This window comes from Coturnix japonica, unplaced genomic scaffold (assembly GCF_054131305.1).
Source record: "Coturnix japonica strain WE unplaced genomic scaffold, WE-NBRP24 Scf039, whole genome shotgun sequence".
Lineage (NCBI taxonomy): Eukaryota > Metazoa > Chordata > Aves > Galliformes > Phasianidae > Coturnix > Coturnix japonica.
In genome coordinates this window covers 1478904-1498467 of record NW_028188942.1, presented here as the reverse complement: position 1 = coordinate 1498467, position 19564 = coordinate 1478904, and the positions used below count along the sequence as shown (strand labels likewise).

Below are 19564 nucleotides of genomic sequence, written 5' to 3'. Positions count from 1 at the left end.
GATTAGCTATTCTCTTCACAAACCTTATTCCAGACTACTAACCTACTTTACTTTCCTCTGTTCATTATCTATGTGAAACCATGTTTTAACTTCTGGTCCCCTCTAGAGCTTCAATGGCAACTTTACCTAAGATTTGCTGCTAGCCACACTAGTGTGAAATTTCCAGCTTCATAGTTAAAGTTTGAGAAGTTTTAACAGCAGAAAGCCAAGCATAATCTTACAGAAAAAAATATCTCAGTTGACTACAACCCTCGCTTTGTAGTTGCTGAATTTGTTTCTCGGCATCAGAATGTTTGTCTTTTAGATCCGCATACTCTTCTTCTTTCCTCTGCAAATCTTTTTTCAAATTCAGTACAAGGGCAGAACTCTCAGAAAGAATATTTTCTAGCCTTATGTTAAAAATAAAGACACAAAGAACATTACGGTTACACATCTCATGGAAACAGCAATTACAGCTTAATCCATGCCCTGCCTGTTGGTTTCTATTTGTAAATAGACTCTTAAATCTATCTAGACCAGTGACAAGATTTAAACAATTACTTTTGAATTTCAGCTTGCTTCTCATAATCAGATGCTGAAGCAATAAATTATTCAGATGCTATTCTGAGGGATGTACAACAAAACCACCAGAAATCCCCATATTATTCTTTATTTCCTTGCACACTCCTGTTTTCCCTTGGAACTCAAGTAGCATACCAAAGCATCCTAAAGTAGTAGTTTGGCCATTGATAAGCATGCAGATGCATTAAGTCGAAGGGATGTTCCCATTAACTATTTTTAACTCTAGTTCATTCTCAAAGGGCTCTAAGTTAACTCAGTGGTTACTTATGATTCTATACGTTGCACTTTCTCCATTTCACTCTTTTCCTTTTCCCGAAGAGAATGTTTAATCTGCTCCAAGCTGTTTTTCAGCTGCATAACTTCTTGAATCAGATTTGCTTCATTGCTAATTAACTCTTCAAAATTTTTGTCTGCATTTGCAGACTTCTCCTGCAGAGTTGCTGTAACTGTCTCCAGATTAACGATAATAGATTCTTTTTCTTTAAGTAATTCATTGAGTTTTGACACATTGTCTTCCATTGTCTTGGAAGCCTCCAGGCGATATTCAAGCTCTCTTATTTTTACCTCACAGTTGGCAACTTCCTCCTGAAATTGTGCAATCACTCTCTGATCTTCTGCAGTCTTTTCTTCAAAGTCCTGAGTTTTCTTTTCTATTTGCTCATGTAACTGATTCACAAGATCATCTTCCTGACTAGTCTGAGTTGTAATCTCACATAGCTTCATTACAAGCTGACGATTATGATATTCAGCATTATTCAGTCCCGCCTTTAGGTTTTCATTGTCTTGAAGCAGTGCTTTGATGTGCTGACTTTTTTGTGAGGAAACATCAACAATACTTCTGCATACTTCCCAAATCCTTTCAAGACTACAGTAAAAGGAGAGGTCCTGCACAAGATCTGAGATGGAAGAAGTCTGTGACTGAATGCATGCAGAACTAATTTGAGATGTCCCTGTCTCATCTTTTTCAGAGTCTGAGGAATCCTTTACACTGACAAAGTCAGTACCGATGGCGTGAAACTCTAAGTGACATTTGTATAATTCATCTAATTTGGTCCGCATTTCTTTTACTTGTGACACTTTATCAATTATATATTCTTTGGCAACTTCTATGTTGTTAGTTAGTTGGGCATTTTTGTCTTCTAGTGTCATATTTATAGATTTCTGTTCATCCAGTTCAGAAGCAATTTCCCGATAGTCAGCTTGACCCTGCAGAATTTGTTCACGGAGGACATCAGCTGTTTCTTCAGAAAAAGAAAGCTCAATACGCAGGCTTGTTACCTGCTTACTGAAATCTTCTTTTTTATTTTTTTCTCTTCTGCATTGTTCTTCAAGCACAGCTAAATGACGTTCCAAGATTTCAGTTCTTTCCCTCAGTGCTAGTACTTCCTTTCGGTACGTGGAGCACTTTTGTTTCATGTGTTCAATTGTCCTCTGCTCTACAGTGTTCTTTTTCTTTCTCTCATTTACAACTACGGTAAAACAAACAAACAAACAAACAAAAAAAAGGGAAAAGGAATGTAGCTCAGATTGATTAAAATCATTATTACATAGCAGTTCACAACACCAAGGAGCAACTTCTAAGTGAAAAACTGTCGTAATATGCAAGCCATGCCCTCACATCACATAGTATTTGATACTAGTGAAGGAATTCAAGTCCTCTGAACACGTAATCAGGTGCCTCAGATTTCTATACAGAATTAACAGCAAAAGGTTTTCAGTCTGGAAGAACACTTTTACCATGGCACTACTCAAACCTTCCACTCCACACCAGTAGAAAATCTTATTAGATCTAAGAAACATGGGAACGAGATAGATAATTCACAGCTATATTCTTTCTATCTTCCCTGCTTCAGCAATCCCTATAAGGCAGCCAGGAATCACTCCATCTACATCTAAATGGTAGATAAACAGTTCTCTAAGAAATTTCATTCCAACTCACAGTCCTCTTACTTTCAAAAGAAAGATAAAACCCTGGACAAGTTGATCACTTAAGTGTTGATATCTGTCTCTCTTATTCAGTTGATCTCTAAACAAAATATGAGGATTCCTACTTCTGTCCACACTTACTCTTTTGCATATAAAGTTCACTCATAAAGTTGTACAAATTTGCAGATTCAAGTTTCCATAAATATTCCATTAGCTTGGGGCTGTTTTTTTCTTTAACTGGTGAGCAATTAGCTAAAATCACATGCATTTTCTTTCTATCAAAAGCGACTTCTGCTGTATTTCATCATTGCTTTAGAATCCAGTTATGTCCATTCCATAATATGCATACTTTAAGTATTAAAAAAAATAAGTCAAGACTTACTAGGGATTGTGTCACCACAACAATATATTCAATGGTGATTCTTGTACAGTCCTTTTATTACTACAACTACAGAAATGCAGAATTTTATAGCGCCCACGTGCAGCCTGCATTACATACAGATTCACATGTACTGCATGGAAACAGCCTCTTAACTCATCTAAGGAGTTTTATATACAGCCCTCAACTGATTTAAAAGTCATACTGAAGAAACAGCAGTGGCATATTCCACCCCAAACCAGGTTTTGGGTTTGATTGCTGCTCCCAGCAACACTAGTGAGGGGAATATGATTTATAAGTAATCTAAACACTTTATGCTGAAAACAACAAGCAAGCACTAAAGCAAGATAAATAAGACTAGGGAGAAGATGTGTAATGTTCAGTCTAGAAGCTCCTTACACAGGAAGTAGGGAAAAAGCATTATTACAGAGCATAGGGAACAAGACCTAAAAGCTCAGAGAATGGTGTAAATACCCTGAACTTGAAGCTGAGATAACCTAGCATCTCCTAAAACACTTTTGCTCGTGCTACTTATATAACTAATTCTACAAAAGAACCAGCACAACACACCTGTGCTCATTGTTCTACTGTGTATATTTAACATAGCTAAAGAATATATATTAAGCAGTTTTTGAAATTTGATGCTATTAATACTCACAAATAGAAGAAAATTTTAACATGATTGAATACTCAGTACTTCTTAACAGAAAACTTCATGCTGACATTGTGACTATCAGCTACCCATTTTAATTCCTATGTGGAGCATTGCTGTCATTAATTTTTAAATGAGAGCTTTGGTCATATGATTAGAACAAACCCACTACTATTTGGAGTATGGAGGAGTCCACATCCCTCCCTCAGTCTCTGGTAAGATGCTTATATGTGATGCCATTCAGTGGTCACATTAGGATTCAATATTTATGCCAAATAAAGGCAGCAGGGACAAATCATCCAAGAACAGCATCTCATCCAAAGAAGGCCTTGACTTTCTCCCTTGCACATATTTTGCAAGAGGAATACAAGAAAGGAAGGGAATACAGCTAAGTTTTAGATTTTCCCTTCTACATTGTATATGCCTTCCGTAATCCTAGGAACACTGATGCTCAGCTGTGCCCAGAAGTGAAGTTATATGCATCAGAGCTTATCCAAGCCATTTTGCTCAAATATTGCCCATGAGCGAGCAATTAGCAGGTCGTCAACAATTCTGATAGTTGCTTCAGGAAAAACAAAACAAACAAACAAAAAAAAGCACTTGAACAGCTGATGCTACTCAGAAGATCAGCAACAGCAGTTGAAACAATCCTAAAGAAACTGCTTTAAAACTATTACCAAATCTGCAAGTGCATCAACAGATGAGGAAAAAGCAGCAAAAAGGAAAAAAATAGTGCCAAAAACTTTTATTCTTAAGCATTCAAAAATGAACAGCATAGGACCTTCTGAAAAAGGGATATTTACATAACAGTTACTTCTATTTACAGTTTAACACAGTGGCTTTTCTCCTTATACCATAAGGTACGCGCTTCACAGCCTTTTGCTTCCTATCCAGAATAGGAAGCCATTTATTGTTTTGGAAGACACCCTGTTCAAGGATGGAAGAAACTGTACCTTTCTTTGAAGGTGGCTCTTCCACAGTAGGCTTATCTTCATCAGTACTGCGCTTTCTTCCCACTTCCAACTCAGTTTTCTCTTGTTTCAGTGCTTTAACTGAAAGCACTGAAAATTGGCTGCTTTCAGTTCCTTTATTAGTGTTCTCTTCTGCCGGTTCTGCTTTAATGGTAGTTAAATGGTAGGTAGTCTTTTCCTGTATTGATATAAGATCAGTTACATTGAAGCTTAACAAAAGGAGCACTTAAGTCTCAGTAATCTTCTGTAGGCAAATATTTACACAAAACCATACAGCTAAAATATTTACCCAGTGACTCTATAGACATCAGTTACAAATCTCAATAGCAGACAGAACAAGTACACCTTCAGATAATGAGAAGTGCAATACTCGGTAGAGTATACAAGGGAAAGCAAGAGCCTAGCAGGTTACAAAGTAAAAGACTTGCACACAATCAAGAGTTTACCAGTTTATCAAAGAATTTCCTGTTTCCAAGAAGTCAACAAAATTACAAACATGGTCAAAGAGCAAATGGTCAGCTCTCATACAAGTTCATCACATCACACTTCTGCTAAGCTGCTAAAATCACTTTCATCATGACAGATATAATCCAACCTTAAAGCTTAGTCAGCTCTGTCACGCATATTTTAGATTGTGTCCTTGACCACAAGTGAAGCTTCCTTACTTACAAGATGACGATTGTTAAGCCATGCTGGCACTGCCAAGGACTGATTATTCATCTTTAGTAACTTATGAAAAGAAAAGCCTCAGAAGTGTTCAGGCCACACAATCTCACAGATAGAGTTGGAGCCTTGTTCTTGGAAGAAGTAATAGGCGAGGACATGACTACTCATCACAGTCAGCTTTAACACCATGGAAATACTAAGTTGCAGTGATGCAGACAGTCAAAGACTAAGAAGGGTCAAGTTGCTAAGCTTACAAGGTTAGAGATCTGAGTGACAGAATTAACTACAAATGTTTTCAGAGCTACTTCGGGCTACCAAACATCAAAAAATGAACAAAAACCACCAGAAGTGGTATGCACACATACTTAATCAAGCTAGTCTTCACATATTCAGTAGCTCGCAGTACATTAGTCAGGATAAAGTTTTATGGACTGCATAGAACGTGGAGATATCCTGACCATTCATACTCGTACTTCCAACTCTACTCAACATACTTTTACTGTTGCTCTTCCTCTGATGTAGGAGTGTGAGGCAGGAGATAGTGGAACACACTGATATTTTTGTTGTTTGTGTTAACAACAACTACCTTCAGATAAATTTGAATTGTTTACAATTTCAAGCGAGTACCAGCTACATACAGAAAATCAGTTTTCCAAAATTGTGTTGATTACAAGCATAGAATTAGTGTTTTCCTTTTTTTGTATAAGGATACGGAGATGTGTAAAACTCACATAATCTTTTACTTTTTCTTCTAAATGAGATTTTAAGTCTTGTAGCTCTGTAATAATGTCATCTTTCTGCACCACGATGTCCATTAGCTCTCGAATCCTTTCATTTTGTGCATTCATTTTCTTGGAAATAAAAAATAAAAAAAATTCAGTCATCAGTTTCTAATGTAGTGTTAAGTAGCTGAATTACACAATGCATTAAGGGCAAATTCAGTTAAGCTAAGCTCGGTAAGAAATCTATTAATGGAGCCTACTGGAATAGCATTTTAAGCTACCACAAGTTGGTATTAAAACAATTTTACACAACATCTTCTTGATAAAGTTACCTCAGTTGCTTCTTTAAGTTGCTCAACAGACTCATCCAATTTAATCACCTGCATTTCAAAGTCTGTAACACACAGAAAAGGTTGTATTACATAAGTAGCCAATAGATAGTTTATTAAGTAATCAATTTTTCCAGATATTCTAACGTTTAGGTAGCTTTTGAACAGATTAATTAATTTGCATGTGGTCTTCACTTATTGGGAGTGATTCAAAAGTTTTCTATATTTCTTGGAACGAAAACATTGCATCAACAAGACATAAAGAAGAGTAGAGATTACAATATAAAAGTAAAAATCAAGATATAGACATTTAACCCCATACTTACGAAAGCGTAAAGCTGCTAGTTGCAGTTTAAAGGAGAGGGGGAAAAAAAGAAAAGAAATAACCAAAAACCGTGGAATTGCTGAACCTGAATATACACAAGGAACAAACTATCACTTATCTACAGGCTATGGTTCCAAGGGTAGAACATCTCCTCTAATTCCTACTCAAACTGGTTATTTCTCTTTTAGATTAATGAACTATTTCTGTCTTCTACCTTTCACATCGCATAACTCACCTTTGTTCTTCTGCATCAGCTCTTCTTCAGTTTTAAGTAGTTTGGTGTTTTTCTCTGTTAGCTCTTCTTTGGTCTCCATCAGTTCAAAGTTAGTTTTCTCCAGCTGCTTTTCAAACCAGCCAGTATCTTCCTTCGGGTCCTCCAGGGATACAATGGAACTATGTGCTGTCTCAGCTTGCTCTTTAATATCCATGACATCATAATGCACAGAATCAAGAATGCCCTCAGGATCAACACAGGTGTCAGGCACTATGCTATGTTCTCCACCCTGAAACGTAATTTATAATCAGTTAGAACTGGTGAATAGCTGACTACATAATAGCTGTTATTTCTACAGATAGTCTGGATAGCCACTATGAAGACAGCCATACAAGAAGTTTTTAATTTCAGCTTCAAAACCCACCTCACAAATTCACATACAACATGACAGTGATTCGTATGGGGGGAAGATAAGTGGCATTCTAGTAACAGCTAATATATTTTATAGTATTTGATGATCACACTCCCTTTTTTTTTTTTTTTTTTTTTTTAAATATTACCCCAGATTGATCTCCTTCAGATTTAATGTACAAGTTCGGACTCCCCTTTTCTTTGTATACAGCGTAAATTTTCATTTTGTGTTGCAGAAACAAGGAAAATGCCCAAATTCTCAAAGCTTTCTGAAACTGTTCTTAAGGCTCAGCAACTATTCCTGCTAGATGAAGAATAGATGTATCTTGCTCATCATACAGCAACACAGCATGCACTTCTTTGTAAACAGCCTTGTGTTGCTATAAGATGTGCCCATAACATTTAAATAGTAAAAAGGAAAATATTTAAGAAAAAAAAAAGAAAAATATTGAAGAAAAAAAAAAAGAAAAATACCAGGGTGTCATGGTTTAATAATTTTGTAATTTTGCTATCAGTATTCCACATCATAACATCATATAAAGCATGAATAATTTTACTGCTCCCGAACACTTGCAGTATATTGATGATACTGTCGTGTGGGGCCATACAGCAGCAGAGATTTTCAAGAAAAGAAAACAGATAATCCAAATTCTTTTGCAAGCTGGTTTTGCCATTAAGCGCAGCAAGGTGAAGGGGTCTGCCCAGGAAATCCAGTTCTTAGGTGTAAAATGGCAAGATGGGCATCGACACATCCCAGCAGATGTAACTGACAAAATCACTGCTATGTCTCCTCCCACCAACAAGACAGAGACCCAATCTTTTCTGGGAGTAGTGGGCTTTTGGAGAATGCATGTCCCAAACTATAGCCACATAGTGAGCCCCCTCTATCAGGTAACACGGAAGAAGAATAATTTCTCATGGGGTCCTGAGCAGCAGCAGGCTTTTGAGCAGAGAAAACAAGAGATAGCCCGTGCCGTGGCCTTGGGGCCAGTACGGATGGGACAGGATGTGAAGAACATCCTCTACACTGCTGCTGGAGAGAAAGGTCCCACCTGGAGTTTGTGGCAAAGAGCTTCAGGAGAAACCCAAGGCCAACCCCCGGGACTTTGGAGTCGAGCATATAAAGGGTCTGAGGAGTGCTACACTCCAACTGAGAAGGAGATCTTAGCTGTGTATGAGGGGGTTTGGGCTGCTTCTGAAGTAGTTGGGACAGAGGTTCAGCTCCTTCTAGCACCTCACTTGCCTGTGGCCCCCCTGTCATGGACACAAGTAGATTTTTGTTTAAACCGTGACAACTACCCAGAATGCTGCATCAGGGAATTTTTGCCTAGAACTCTGGAGGACTATTTGTAACTCAGAAAGGTCAGAGATAGAAAGTTCACACTGATTTCTGGGTCACCAGCCTCACCGTACATCAGCATTTTTGGTTTTATATGATACATAAAGTTCTCAATGGCACTGCTCTAGTTGGTAGCTCTTTCCCTTTCCGTGCAGCTTGCTCTGTGCATGGCTTGTGAACCGCTATTCAGGCCAGACAGCTGCAGCCCCAAAGACCTGCCATAAATGTACAAATTCTACCAGGATAATGTCTTGGGAGTGGAGAAACAGGATGCGCAGTCATATGGCTCTCACACATACCTTGTACAACCAGCTTGGCTCTGGACTGGGCATCACCAATGTCACAGGTGTACACGTCACTGTCACTTTTCTCCAGATTTTTTATGCTCAGCTTCAGGTCTTGTCCTTTCTGTGCCCTCTTGTATTTCCTGCCAGCCCTGAGCTCAGCAATGCCTTTCCTCCATATGACGAATGATGCGGCTTTCTCGCTCTGACATGTAAAAAGTGCACTTCCACTTTCTTCAATTTTCACATCTGAAAGTTCCTTGATAAAGTAATTAGGTTTTTCTGAAAGGAAAAAAAAAAGGATGAGGGTGTAGGACAAAGGGATTTGTTACCCCAACAAGTCCCAAGCATACAGAGGTGTCCTGAATCTCCTTTGCCCTCATTTCAGAATATCACATAGAGATGCAAAGAGTCTAAGAAGACCACAGAGTCCACCCATTTACATAGGTTTGATAATTCCAGTAGATATCTGGAAAGTTCAATACCATTATACATGCGCTGGTAGGATCTCATCTGATCAACTGCATATAGTTTTGATTACACATATTCAATATAGACTAATTCAGATTGCCATCTTTTCGTGGCTCACTAACAACCAAGATCATAGAACCATAGAATGATCACAGAATCATAGAGTGGCCTGAGTAGGAAAGGACCTCAAAGAGCATCTAGTTTTAAACCCCCTGTCAAGGGGCCACCAACCACTAGACCAGGCTGCCCAGATCCACATCACACTGGAGAATCATTCGGTTTCCAGATTATTTTAAGGAAAAGATTTTAATCCATCATATTTTCTGAAAACTAAGAATTGATCCTGCTCAAGGAAACAGAAGAGAAAAACATCACCCACAGGCTGCAGATATTTACCTCGACTTCTCTACATGCCATCCCCAGTGTGCTTTTCAACTCACCTTGCACAGTGACCCTGGCTTTTGTTATGGAGTCCTCTGTCTCACAGGGGTACTCCCCACTGTCCTTGGCAGTAGAGTCATGGATGATCAGAATGGCCCCACTTCCCTCCTGCTGCAAGTCGTACTTCTGGCTTTTTCTGATTGCTTTGCCATCCTTGTACCACCTGATGTTCAAATCCGGTTTTGACAGATCACAGCTCAGGCTGATGTCCTGCCCTGCTGCTGCTGTCTTATCCTCCAGCTGTTTTGAAACCTCAGTCGGTTTTCCTGGAAGAAAACATTGCCTTTTGAGTAACATACACTTAGGGTAGGATGCCTCTCTCAAAATACATGCATCTACATGCTGGAGATAAGTTAGAGAGGCACTTGCAACAGACGCCATCCTACAGCCAGCAGTAATCTGCAAAGTACAGACAATAGAATTCCAGGCAGCATTTATTCTCTCTTAAATCTACCCCATTGAGGATGATGAACCATGTCTGAAAACTGCCTCTTTCTTCTCTCCACTCATCACACTGGGAGCCTCAGATGATGCTCTCAGATGCACATGTTCTAGATAGGAATTTGTTGTACAGCTAGATGATGTGAAGGCCATCCCTTCAGCTTATACTTAGAGGATATTGCTCCCACAGTTCCCTCAACAGATCATTCCTGATTTACTGTTAATGGAACAAGCTGTAGTGAGATGCCCATTTCCAACACTACCCCAGTGCTTTGGGTAGTTCTCACATTTGTGTAAAATGTTTCCTCCTTTTACTTATTTTTAAGAGAAATTCTCAGTGCTTCGAGGTTCAAGTAGAAGGTTGCTATTCACTTTAACCATATTATGAGTTAGCTCTCACGACAATCTTATCAGAAGACAGTTGAAGGAATCAGACCCCAGAATCTCTCCCATCTCATTACCTTTCACAGACAGAGAGGCTTTGGAGGTTAGACCACGGGCAGTAAAAATGACTTCCCCAGCGTCAGTAGGAGTCACACTTTTGATAATGAGAGTATATTTCCGACTCACGTTAGAAGCTTTAAATCGCCCACCACTTTCCACTCTGCTTCCATTCAGTGTCCACTTGAACTCATCAATGCTTTCATGGGACGGAATGCATTCAAAAGTACAATCTTCTCCCTCCTGGATTTCAGTGTTTTTCAGCCGTTTGGTAATGCCACTATTCAGCTCTGGAAGGTAAGAGATACGTTAGTATGAGGTTTATATGGAGAAAAGGCATTTGTGACTGACATGAGTAGCAGTACTGGTGTTTTAACTCAGGATTTGCAGAACATGGCTGCGTTCCTTACTGATGTATTCTCTAAGACATTCTCCACTCAGAATTACCAGAAAGCTATAAAAAAAAAAAGAGACGTGAATCTCTTGTCTTTGCTCTGGAAGAACTACAATTAGAGCAGCTCAGTCCATGGAGCAGAATGAAGATTCAATGAGCTACAGAGGGAAAAACCTAACAGAGAGGACAACTCTAGGATGCTGCGTGAGAAAAAGGGTTTTGCCTATGACAAGAAATTAAATGTTTCTATTAGCTAATTTGTTACCATCCTACCCCTACTGGTGTTCAAACCATTTCTCCATTTTAGGGATGTTTAGAAAGGAAATATTTCCAGGACATTCTTGATGTGTTTGGTGATTTTCATGGCAAAATGAGATACATTTACATCAAAAGCAATGGGAATTTTCCAGACATCACTGTGCTAAATTGCAGTAATACACTTCTATTGTAGAAACTATTAAGGCTCGTGGGGGAATAGGTGTAAGACACTGAATGTGCTTTCAGCACTCCTTTACTTTCCACAGTACTTACCCTGAATGCCGACCTTTGATTTGGCAACATCACGGACAATATCACAGGTATAGAAACCTGCATCTGACTTCTCGAAGTCATGGATAAGGGGATATAGGGTCTTCCCAGACTGTACCAGCTCATACTTGTTGCCAGAAGTGAGCAGAACACCGTCCTTCTTCCACACTGGTTTGACCTTCTCTTTAGAGACTTCGCATTCCAATTTAATCACACCCCGCTCCTCACCAAAAACATCATCCAAGGACTTCATGAAGACAGCAGGCTTCTCTGCAATTAAAAGGGCAAAACAGAACAATGTGATACAGAAGTTGAGACATTTCCAGTTGCTTTCAGATTTTTAAAGAGGGATAAATAAATCTTTACCAGCACTGACGACACCAATATAGAACCTAAAGCGGTTTCATGTGTGTTGACTGAATGCACTTTATGTAATTCTGAACTAATCAGTAGGAGAATACAGGGAACAGGAGGGACAGCCTGCATTGCCTTGGGTGGGACTGATATCATATGAAGTAATTGGGATGCAGCTCTTCTAAAGCTGGAGAGCTGGCATTGCCCTCACATGGAGCAGAGCTCATACAGCAGGCCACAGGATTAAGAGGATAAGCTGCTGAACACTTTTGATTTTCCTGTTTTATTGACTCCTTTTATCTCTCTTCTATTTCACACATCAGATGTTTATACTGGGGAAAAAACTTCCACCAAATGCAAAAGAAAGGAGAAAGAGGAAATCCTTCAAACTCTGAGCGCATAGAGTAAAAGAGCTTAATTGCTGGGGAGAGCAGTTTAGAATCACAGTATCCTTAGAATTGGAAGAGACCCTTAAAGGCCATCTAGCCCAGCTCCCCTGCAATAAAAAGGGACATTCACAGCTAGATCAGGTTGCTCACAGCCTGGTCATTAGTCATCCCAGAGGCAAAACACACACTGAATGATCTCTCCCTGCAGTCATAAATCCTTGGAGACAACAGCATTGACACTGCATGTTACTGAAGCAGTAAAAGAAACTGCTCTTGTAACTCTCCTTGTGGTAAATAAAATGATGATAAAAAGCAATGGAATGCTTTGGCAGGACACCAAAACCATCGTCCTTCGTTGATATCTGCTGCAATGGAACCTTCCACTGGAAGAAAGCCTCTGATGACTTGTCACCCCATAGAGGTCAGCTTTAGAAGCAGGGTTGCTGCACAACAGAATGAACTGGAGCTCTTTAGCATCTCTTACATCCAGGAGGGGTGTGATCAGACCCACCTCTTTCCTTCAGGCGCGCGCTTTCTGACACCTTGTCTGACTTCACTGTCACTGTGCCAGCATCCTCAGGCTTAACCTGCTTCATTGTCCGTGTGCAGCAATTGCCAACGTTCTTGATGTCATTGTAATTGTTGGTGTAAAGGAGGTTGCCATTCAGGAACCATTCCATGTCCTCGTCATCATGGGACAGCTCGCAGGAGAAGACAGCAGAGCTCTCTTCTTCAATTTCTACATCCTGCAGGTGCTTCGTTACTTCTACATTGCGGGCTGTGGGGAAACAAGGTGAACTGTTACCACTGTTACTATAAATCATACTGGGATGTGGTAGAATGGTTGGACTAGATGATCTTTGTGTAATCTTCTCAGTGAAGATTATACATTTATAAAGTTAGCAGGAGAGAACGGCAGAAATCAACCAAGAGAAGAGAAATCTGAGGTGAAATAGGACATGGAAGAGGCCACCCTCCCTGCTCATACCTTCAGCTGTCAGCGTGGCCTCAGTCTCTGCAATTCCTGCCTTGCACTTGTACACACCAGCATCATCGGGCTTCAGCTTCAGAATCTTGAGCTCTGCTGAATGCTTATCCCTCTTGATCTTGTACTTCTCAGAGGGCTTGATGAGTGTGTGGCCTTTGAACCATTTCACAACCTTTGGAGAAGGCCTGAAGTCACAGGACAGGATGACAGAATGACGTTCCAAAGCTGTCTTGTCCTCCAACTTCCTGGTGATTTCTATATGGTAATCTGAAAAGCAGGGGTGGAAGAGAAGAAAGGATGAGGACAATTGGAAGAAGAGGAAAGTCTCTTGCGTGTATTCCATTCCAATTAATGTCATGTTCACAATGGTTCTTTGAACAACTCTAAAGATAAAACAAACGATTGTCTATAGGGAATGCCATTGACTACATTTCTATAAAGTAATACTGTATATTATCTACCAAATGCAAGGTCCAGCTCTTGTTCTGTGCTTATTAAATTGCTCCAAATTGTTGAGGCTTTTATTCAAATAAGAGTGAGTTGAAAATATAACAAATACTTCAGGATGTGAATGGAGACTCTTACGCTGGGGACAACAGCAGATAAAAAGCCTGCAAGTTTCTTTCAGATGAAATCAATGACAAACTTATCATCAAATTTAGGTGCTACCAAACTTAACCTTGTCTAGTTCAGAAATACAATTAATTTCACCTGATTTGACTTCTTTGGTATAGCCAAGGACAAAACCTCAGCTCTGTAGATCTGAATAGTAAGCACATCACAGCTATTCAAACAGATCTTTTACTGAGATGCAGCTGTCTCATTTAGTGTCCAACGACTTTGAACTGGAAATGGAGCAGACCCTCCAGACACACACACAGTATTTCAAAGACCCCAGTGAAGGAAGGCTGTACGTTAATTAATTCTTCATCTTCATGATGTAAACCAAGCCAGGATATGTTACCTCTGACGAGCAGAGTGGCTGTGGATTTTGATTTGCCAATTGAGAACTGAATGGTGCTTGTCATATCAGTGGTGGTTTTCGGTATGGTCAGCTGGTGGATGGTGCCTTCTTGCTGCATAATCAAGTTTCTGCCAGCCTGTAAGACTTCCCCACGTAGGAATACCACTTGGGAGGTTTCACAGAAGGAATGGATATCTCGCATTCAAATTTGGCTTTTTCAGGCTCAGTCACATCCTCATCACACAGCTCCTTTACTAGATTAATGGATTGCTCTTTAAGAAGGATGGAACAAGAGAAAGCAGAGATTTAGAAGGAATGTAAAAAACCTTTACATTATCACCCTACTTAGTCACGTCAGCATTACTGCACATGAACACTACACCTATCAGCTCAGAATGCCTTGAAACATCATTAAAAAATAATAGAAAGAAAAGAATGTTGTTAAGAAGTCAGTCAATAAGACTGACAATCTGAAAAGAGCCCAGATCTTCTGATTCCCAGTCCAACATCTAAATCAAACCATGACCTTCCCATCCCAATATCAAACTCCTCGCATTACGAAATGGAAAAGAGGTTCAATGAAACACGGACATTGATAATTACTTTGGTTAAATACAGCAACTTAGCTCTGAACAACAAGTTTTCTCCTAGTAAAGGTCTCTGTAGCTCAAATGTAATGACTCTACTTAGGAGAAATTCATTTTCCAGGAAGTTCTTGCCCTTATAATTGTAACAGTGGTAAAGCTGGGGATTGAACTCTTAAGTAGTGTGCTAATTCAAATGTCTCCCTTTTCTTTGTAACACTTAACATCATATATGTATACCCTAACATTGTATATATTAAAAAAAAAAAACAAAACCCAGTGCTCTTTTCAAACAGCAAGAGAAAATGAAGAAAAAGTCAAGCTATGTTTTTTATCCCTCAACGTTCAAACACAAATCTGAAGTCTAAACATAGAAAATCAACCTCCTAAGAAAATAATCTGTTTTACTTAGCAAAAGTAAATTCCAAAAGAGAAGCTGGATATTTTGTGAACAGAAAGGTAGGTAGGTAGGAGTTTTTATTTCTGTGAAAGGTCCTGGTGGTGTTTAACTTCCTTGACATTAAAGCAAAGGATGTTAGCTTGTTTATAATATAAGATAATTTAATCAAAATCGTCATCAGAAGCATAATTACCTTTAACTGTAAGATGGGCACGAGATTCTGCCTTTTCTGCTACAGATTTTATTTCTGCTGCATCCTTGACTTGGACACGTGTGTAAGTCAGCGAGTAGCTCTTTCCTGAAGCAGAGAACCACAGAGTCACTAAGGCTGGAAAAGACCACTAAGGTCATCTAGTCCAACCACCAGCTCATCCCTACCAAACTGTGCTCTTGAGAGCAAACCCACAACTACACTTGGCTTCCTTGAGCAAAGAGCTCTGAGGCACATGGCCAGGCTGAGCATCATCCATCTGGTTTCACAGCATCACTGCCTGTTCTCTCATGTCAATGAAACCACCCATTCCCCCACGTCCACATCCCCACCAAAGTGTAATCTAAACATGGCTTCTACAAGGACTGACCAAATGTGGCCGCCGTCACCTTCAAAGTACCTGATACAGAAGGATCACACTCACTGTCAGACAAAACCTCTCTGGAGAGGAGAACAAACTGCCCTGTTCACCCCCACTTTGGAAATAACTGCACTCATTTCCTACCTGCTCCTGGCAGTGTGGGATGGTGGGATAGCATCACACTTCCCACACTAAGCATCCCACCATGTCACTTGTTCCACCTAAACCTCAGTCCCAAAACAAAAGGGGAACTCCCTTCTGAACTTTCTTCACTTCATTTCAGATGTCTTAAATGCTTGATCTCCAACCCACCCCCCACTCAGGAGAAAGATCCCCCTCTTACACCCTACCATCTTGCTGCATTCTAATGTTGTCATCAGCCTTCAGCTTGTTGTCATCTTTGTACCACTGGGTCTGAACCTCATCATGTGAAATCTCAGACAAAAGATGCACTCCCATATTCATTCACTTCCACATCTTCCAGTGGTTTAACAATCTTGATATCTCCAGCTGTGAAACAGTAGAGATATATTTGTTAGGATATTTCCAGAACTGAGTGCAGCATCTTTTCCTTACACATATTTGCATAGAAAATAAGTAGGATTATGTTTTATTCTAAACCATCATCCATTCCTGAGTCATTTCTCTCTTCAACACAGTCAATGCATTATTGTCTTTGAACTTAAACATAGACTTACTAGCTACAATGGAGCTCCCTGCAAACAGTTTTCATGGAAACCAGAATCTCATTTATTCTAAAACCTTTCAAGCAAAATTAAGGGTAGAAAAACAATAGAACTGACTGAATCTTTAAGGTCATTTAGTTCCAGTCCCCCTGCTATAGGCAGGGACACCTCCCTCCAGACCAACTCTTCTCCTCAGGGTCAAGGCTTCTCTCAAATCATTCTCCTCTAAGCCTGTGCCTGTGCTTGGGATTGCCCTGACCCAGGTGCAGGGCCTTGTACTTGGCCACACTCAAGTTCATGAGGCTGCCAAGGGCCCACCTCTCCAGCCTGTCCAGGTCCCTCTGAGTAGCATCCCTTCCCTCTAGCACATCAACAGCACCGCTCAGCTTGGTGTCATCTGCAAACTTGCTGAGGGTTCATTTGATTCCACTGTCCGTGTTGCCTACAAAAATGTTAAATAACACTGGTCCCAACACCACCCTCCACCTGGACACTGAGCTATTGACTGCAGCTCTCTGAGTGTGACCATCCAGACAGTTCCCTATCCTGCAACTGGTCCATCCATCAAAACCATTTTTCTCCAGTTTGGTGACCAGGATGTCATGCAGGACGGGATCAAATGCTCTGCATAAGTCCAAGTAGATGATGTCAGTTGCTCTCCCATTATCCACTGATGCTGTTACTCCATCATGAAAGGCCAACAAGTTTGTCAGGCATGGCTTGACCTTGAGGAAGCCATATTGGTTACCACCAATCTCCTCATCTTTATTTTCCAAACTATGCCAAGGAGAACTAGACAGAACTCTACAGTGTCGTGTCACTACAAACCTGTCTGAATCATTGGCATCTCTGCATGCTCATCACTAGTCTCTCCTTAGCTTGTGTGCCCACAATGTATGGGGAATGTCAGCCACAAATCTTACCTAGGGGACGTCTTTGCTTCAAAATCCCTTGAACATCACACAATCCTTTTTAACTGTCCAGGTCTGCACTTATTTATGTCAGAATCAGACCATATTTCTGTGCTGCTATTTCCCTTTCCTTCTGAAGGGCCTGGATACAACTTGGATTAACCTCAGGAGCAGAGTTCCTGCATAAAACAGCCTGTACTGAAACAGCAACCCAGCCTGGTTGCAGACTGAGAGAGAAAATGAGAGTTCACCACCTGTGAATAATGAGACTTCTCTTATTTCCCTGGGAAGTAATGCCCACTTTTTTACTTTGACAGAGCTCCTTCCCATCCTAGAAGGGAAAATATCAAGTCAAATCTACATTAGTCCTTCCATCTCTGCACTGAGTAAAGGCAGCCTTCACATCTATGCTTAATTCACCCAATTCCCTAGAATTAATGGAACTGTGCTTACTGGCACATATGCTGAAGCTTAAGCACAGTGCAGTGTTTTCAACATGTAGGAATGGCTATAGAACATGCATAAATTCTGGCTGACCTATGACAGCTTAAAGCACTGCAGAGGACTGTTAACAAGCCTGTTTGGACATCACCTTGAATAAATGACATTATCCCCAAGTAAGGGAATGAACAGCTGAGCACCGCGGAGGTACACAAAGTGCCAGAGCAAATTCTCACACTGTCAGGTGCAAAGAAAACTGAGATTTCACCCTAAAACCCAGTTCAAAACAAGGCTACAAAATCCTGGCTGAGAATTTCTGAATGCTCACCAGTTGTTTCCAGCTCGAAGGTCATCTTCTGGCCAGCAGCCTCGCAGATGTATTCTCCAGCATCTTTCTTCTCCAGCTGCTCCACAACCAGACGCCGTGTTTTGCCCACAGATTCCATTCTGAACTTTCTGGAGGAGGCAAGCAGTCTTCCATCCTTGAACCATTTTACTCCAGTTGGATCCTGTGCTACTTCACAGCTGAGGGAGGCACTTGCTGCCAGGGCAGCACTCACCTCTTTCTGCACCTGCTCCTGGTTTATAAACACAGGTTTTGGCTCTGAGGGAAGAAAAGAAAAACAGAAGGACTGAAATGAGACCATCTTGCAGGTTTGTATGTACAGGTTGGAACAGGTTTAGGTTACCACTTGTGCCCAAACTAATAGCCTTCACTAGAGAATATCAGCTCTTCTGTTGAAACAAAGTGTCAAATCTAGGCAAGAAAGAACCTAGGAACTGAAGGAACCAAGAGGGTCCTTGAACACCAGTCCCATGGTTGCAAGTCACTATGCAAACATACTGAACCCAAAAGAACATCTGTCCTGCAGGCAACCAAAACCTGAGTTCCTTTTACTTAAGACCCACTGTGAAACATCAAAACACATAAACATGTGATAGTCAAACCACTGGCTGCCTTTTCATGACCCAGAACAGTACTCCTGGCTTCCCGAACAGACTCCTCATGGCCTCTACCATTGCCACAACTGTGACTGTCAAAGGCACAAAGGAAATATGCTCACCAACGCAGTCCTTTGTTCTTTGTGTGTGATTTGCAGATATCTATCTTACTTTGAGCTCTGGCAATAGTCAGCTCTACCAGGTCTCTTACTGTGAGTAGCAGACTCACCTATCCAGATGCAGCCTCCAACATAAAGGCATAGTAAAAAGGCAGTGTACTACTAGGAGAAGTTCCTGCTTCTCCTGCCATGAAAGGCTGCACGTACAACATGCACTCCAGCCTCACTGCACATACTTATCTTAGTCAAATGTTTCTGTGAACAAGAATTACAGTTTGGGATCTCAGGCACAGGAGAGATTTGAATAATATCTTGAACATTGCTTCCATTGTACATATATCAGTAATTATTATTCTACAGACAGACTGAAACAGGTCTTTGTGCCATACTAAAACCAAATACTTGCTACAAACCCAGGCAATCAAGTATAAGGGAAAAACCTCAGCACAGACTACTGCACCTGGATCACTGTATAATGGAAACTAGATTTTACTTTACTGTTCTCTGCTGTATTTCAGACAACACCTGTCTTACCTGTGACATGAATCTTGAAGGTGAGTTTCTGGCCAGCAGCCTCGCAGCTGTACTCCCCTGCATCTTTCTTCTCCACCTGGCTCACCACCAGCCGACGCTGTTTGCCCTCTGACTCAGCCTTGAACTTCTTGCTCGAGGTGATCAGTTTCCCCTCCTTGTACCACTTCACCTCCGTCTTCTCCTGC

At 40.6% G+C, this 19564-nt stretch overlaps 2 protein-coding genes across 2 annotated transcripts; both read right to left on the bottom strand.

Annotated features, from left to right (window-relative positions):
• Window positions 1–245: 245 nt before the first annotated feature.
• Window positions 246–6267, bottom strand: LOC146753160 (kinesin-like protein KIF20B). The gene is made up of 5 exons (XM_085530845.1): window positions 6210–6267; window positions 5887–6006; window positions 4472–4667; window positions 826–2030; window positions 246–389 (listed from the first exon to the last, which is right to left on the bottom strand). The coding sequence occupies exons 1-4, from the start codon at window positions 6261–6263 to the stop codon at window positions 826–828; spliced, it is 1575 nt and encodes a 524-aa protein (XP_085386971.1). The 5' UTR covers window positions 6264–6267; the 3' UTR covers window positions 246–389.
• A 4261-nt stretch (window positions 6268–10528) lies between these two features.
• LOC146753159 (obscurin-like) lies at window positions 10529–11832 on the bottom strand. The gene is made up of 2 exons (XM_085530807.1): window positions 11499–11832; window positions 10529–10863 (listed from the first exon to the last, which is right to left on the bottom strand). Exons 1-2 carry the CDS (start codon window positions 11746–11748, stop codon window positions 10529–10531), a joined length of 585 nt encoding a protein of 194 aa, XP_085386933.1. The 5' UTR covers window positions 11749–11832.
• Between the last annotated feature and the right edge of the window lie 7732 nt (window positions 11833–19564).

What these genes read in the sequence shown, in the direction of transcription:
- LOC146753160 (XM_085530845.1), bottom strand. Translation starts at nt 6,263, where the DNA reads ATGCAGGTGATTAAATTGGATGAGTCTGTTGAGCAACTTAAAGAAGCA. An exon ending in AACTTAAAGAAGCAACTGAG is followed by an intron (nt 6,007 to 6,209) that starts GTAACTTTATCA and finishes TTTATTTCCAAG; the next exon opens with AAAATGAATGCACAAAATGA. An exon ending in AGAGCCACCTTCAAAGAAAG is followed by an intron (nt 2,031 to 4,471) that starts GTACAGTTTCTT and finishes GTTTTACCGTAG; the next exon opens with TTGTAAATGAGAGAAAGAAA.
- LOC146753159 (XM_085530807.1), bottom strand. Translation starts at nt 11,748, where the DNA reads ATGAAGTCCTTGGATGATGTTTTTGGTGAGGAGCGGGGTGTGATTAAA. An exon ending in ATCAAAGGTCGGCATTCAGG is followed by an intron (nt 10,864 to 11,498) that starts GTAAGTACTGTG and finishes CTTACCTTCCAG; the next exon opens with AGCTGAATAGTGGCATTACC.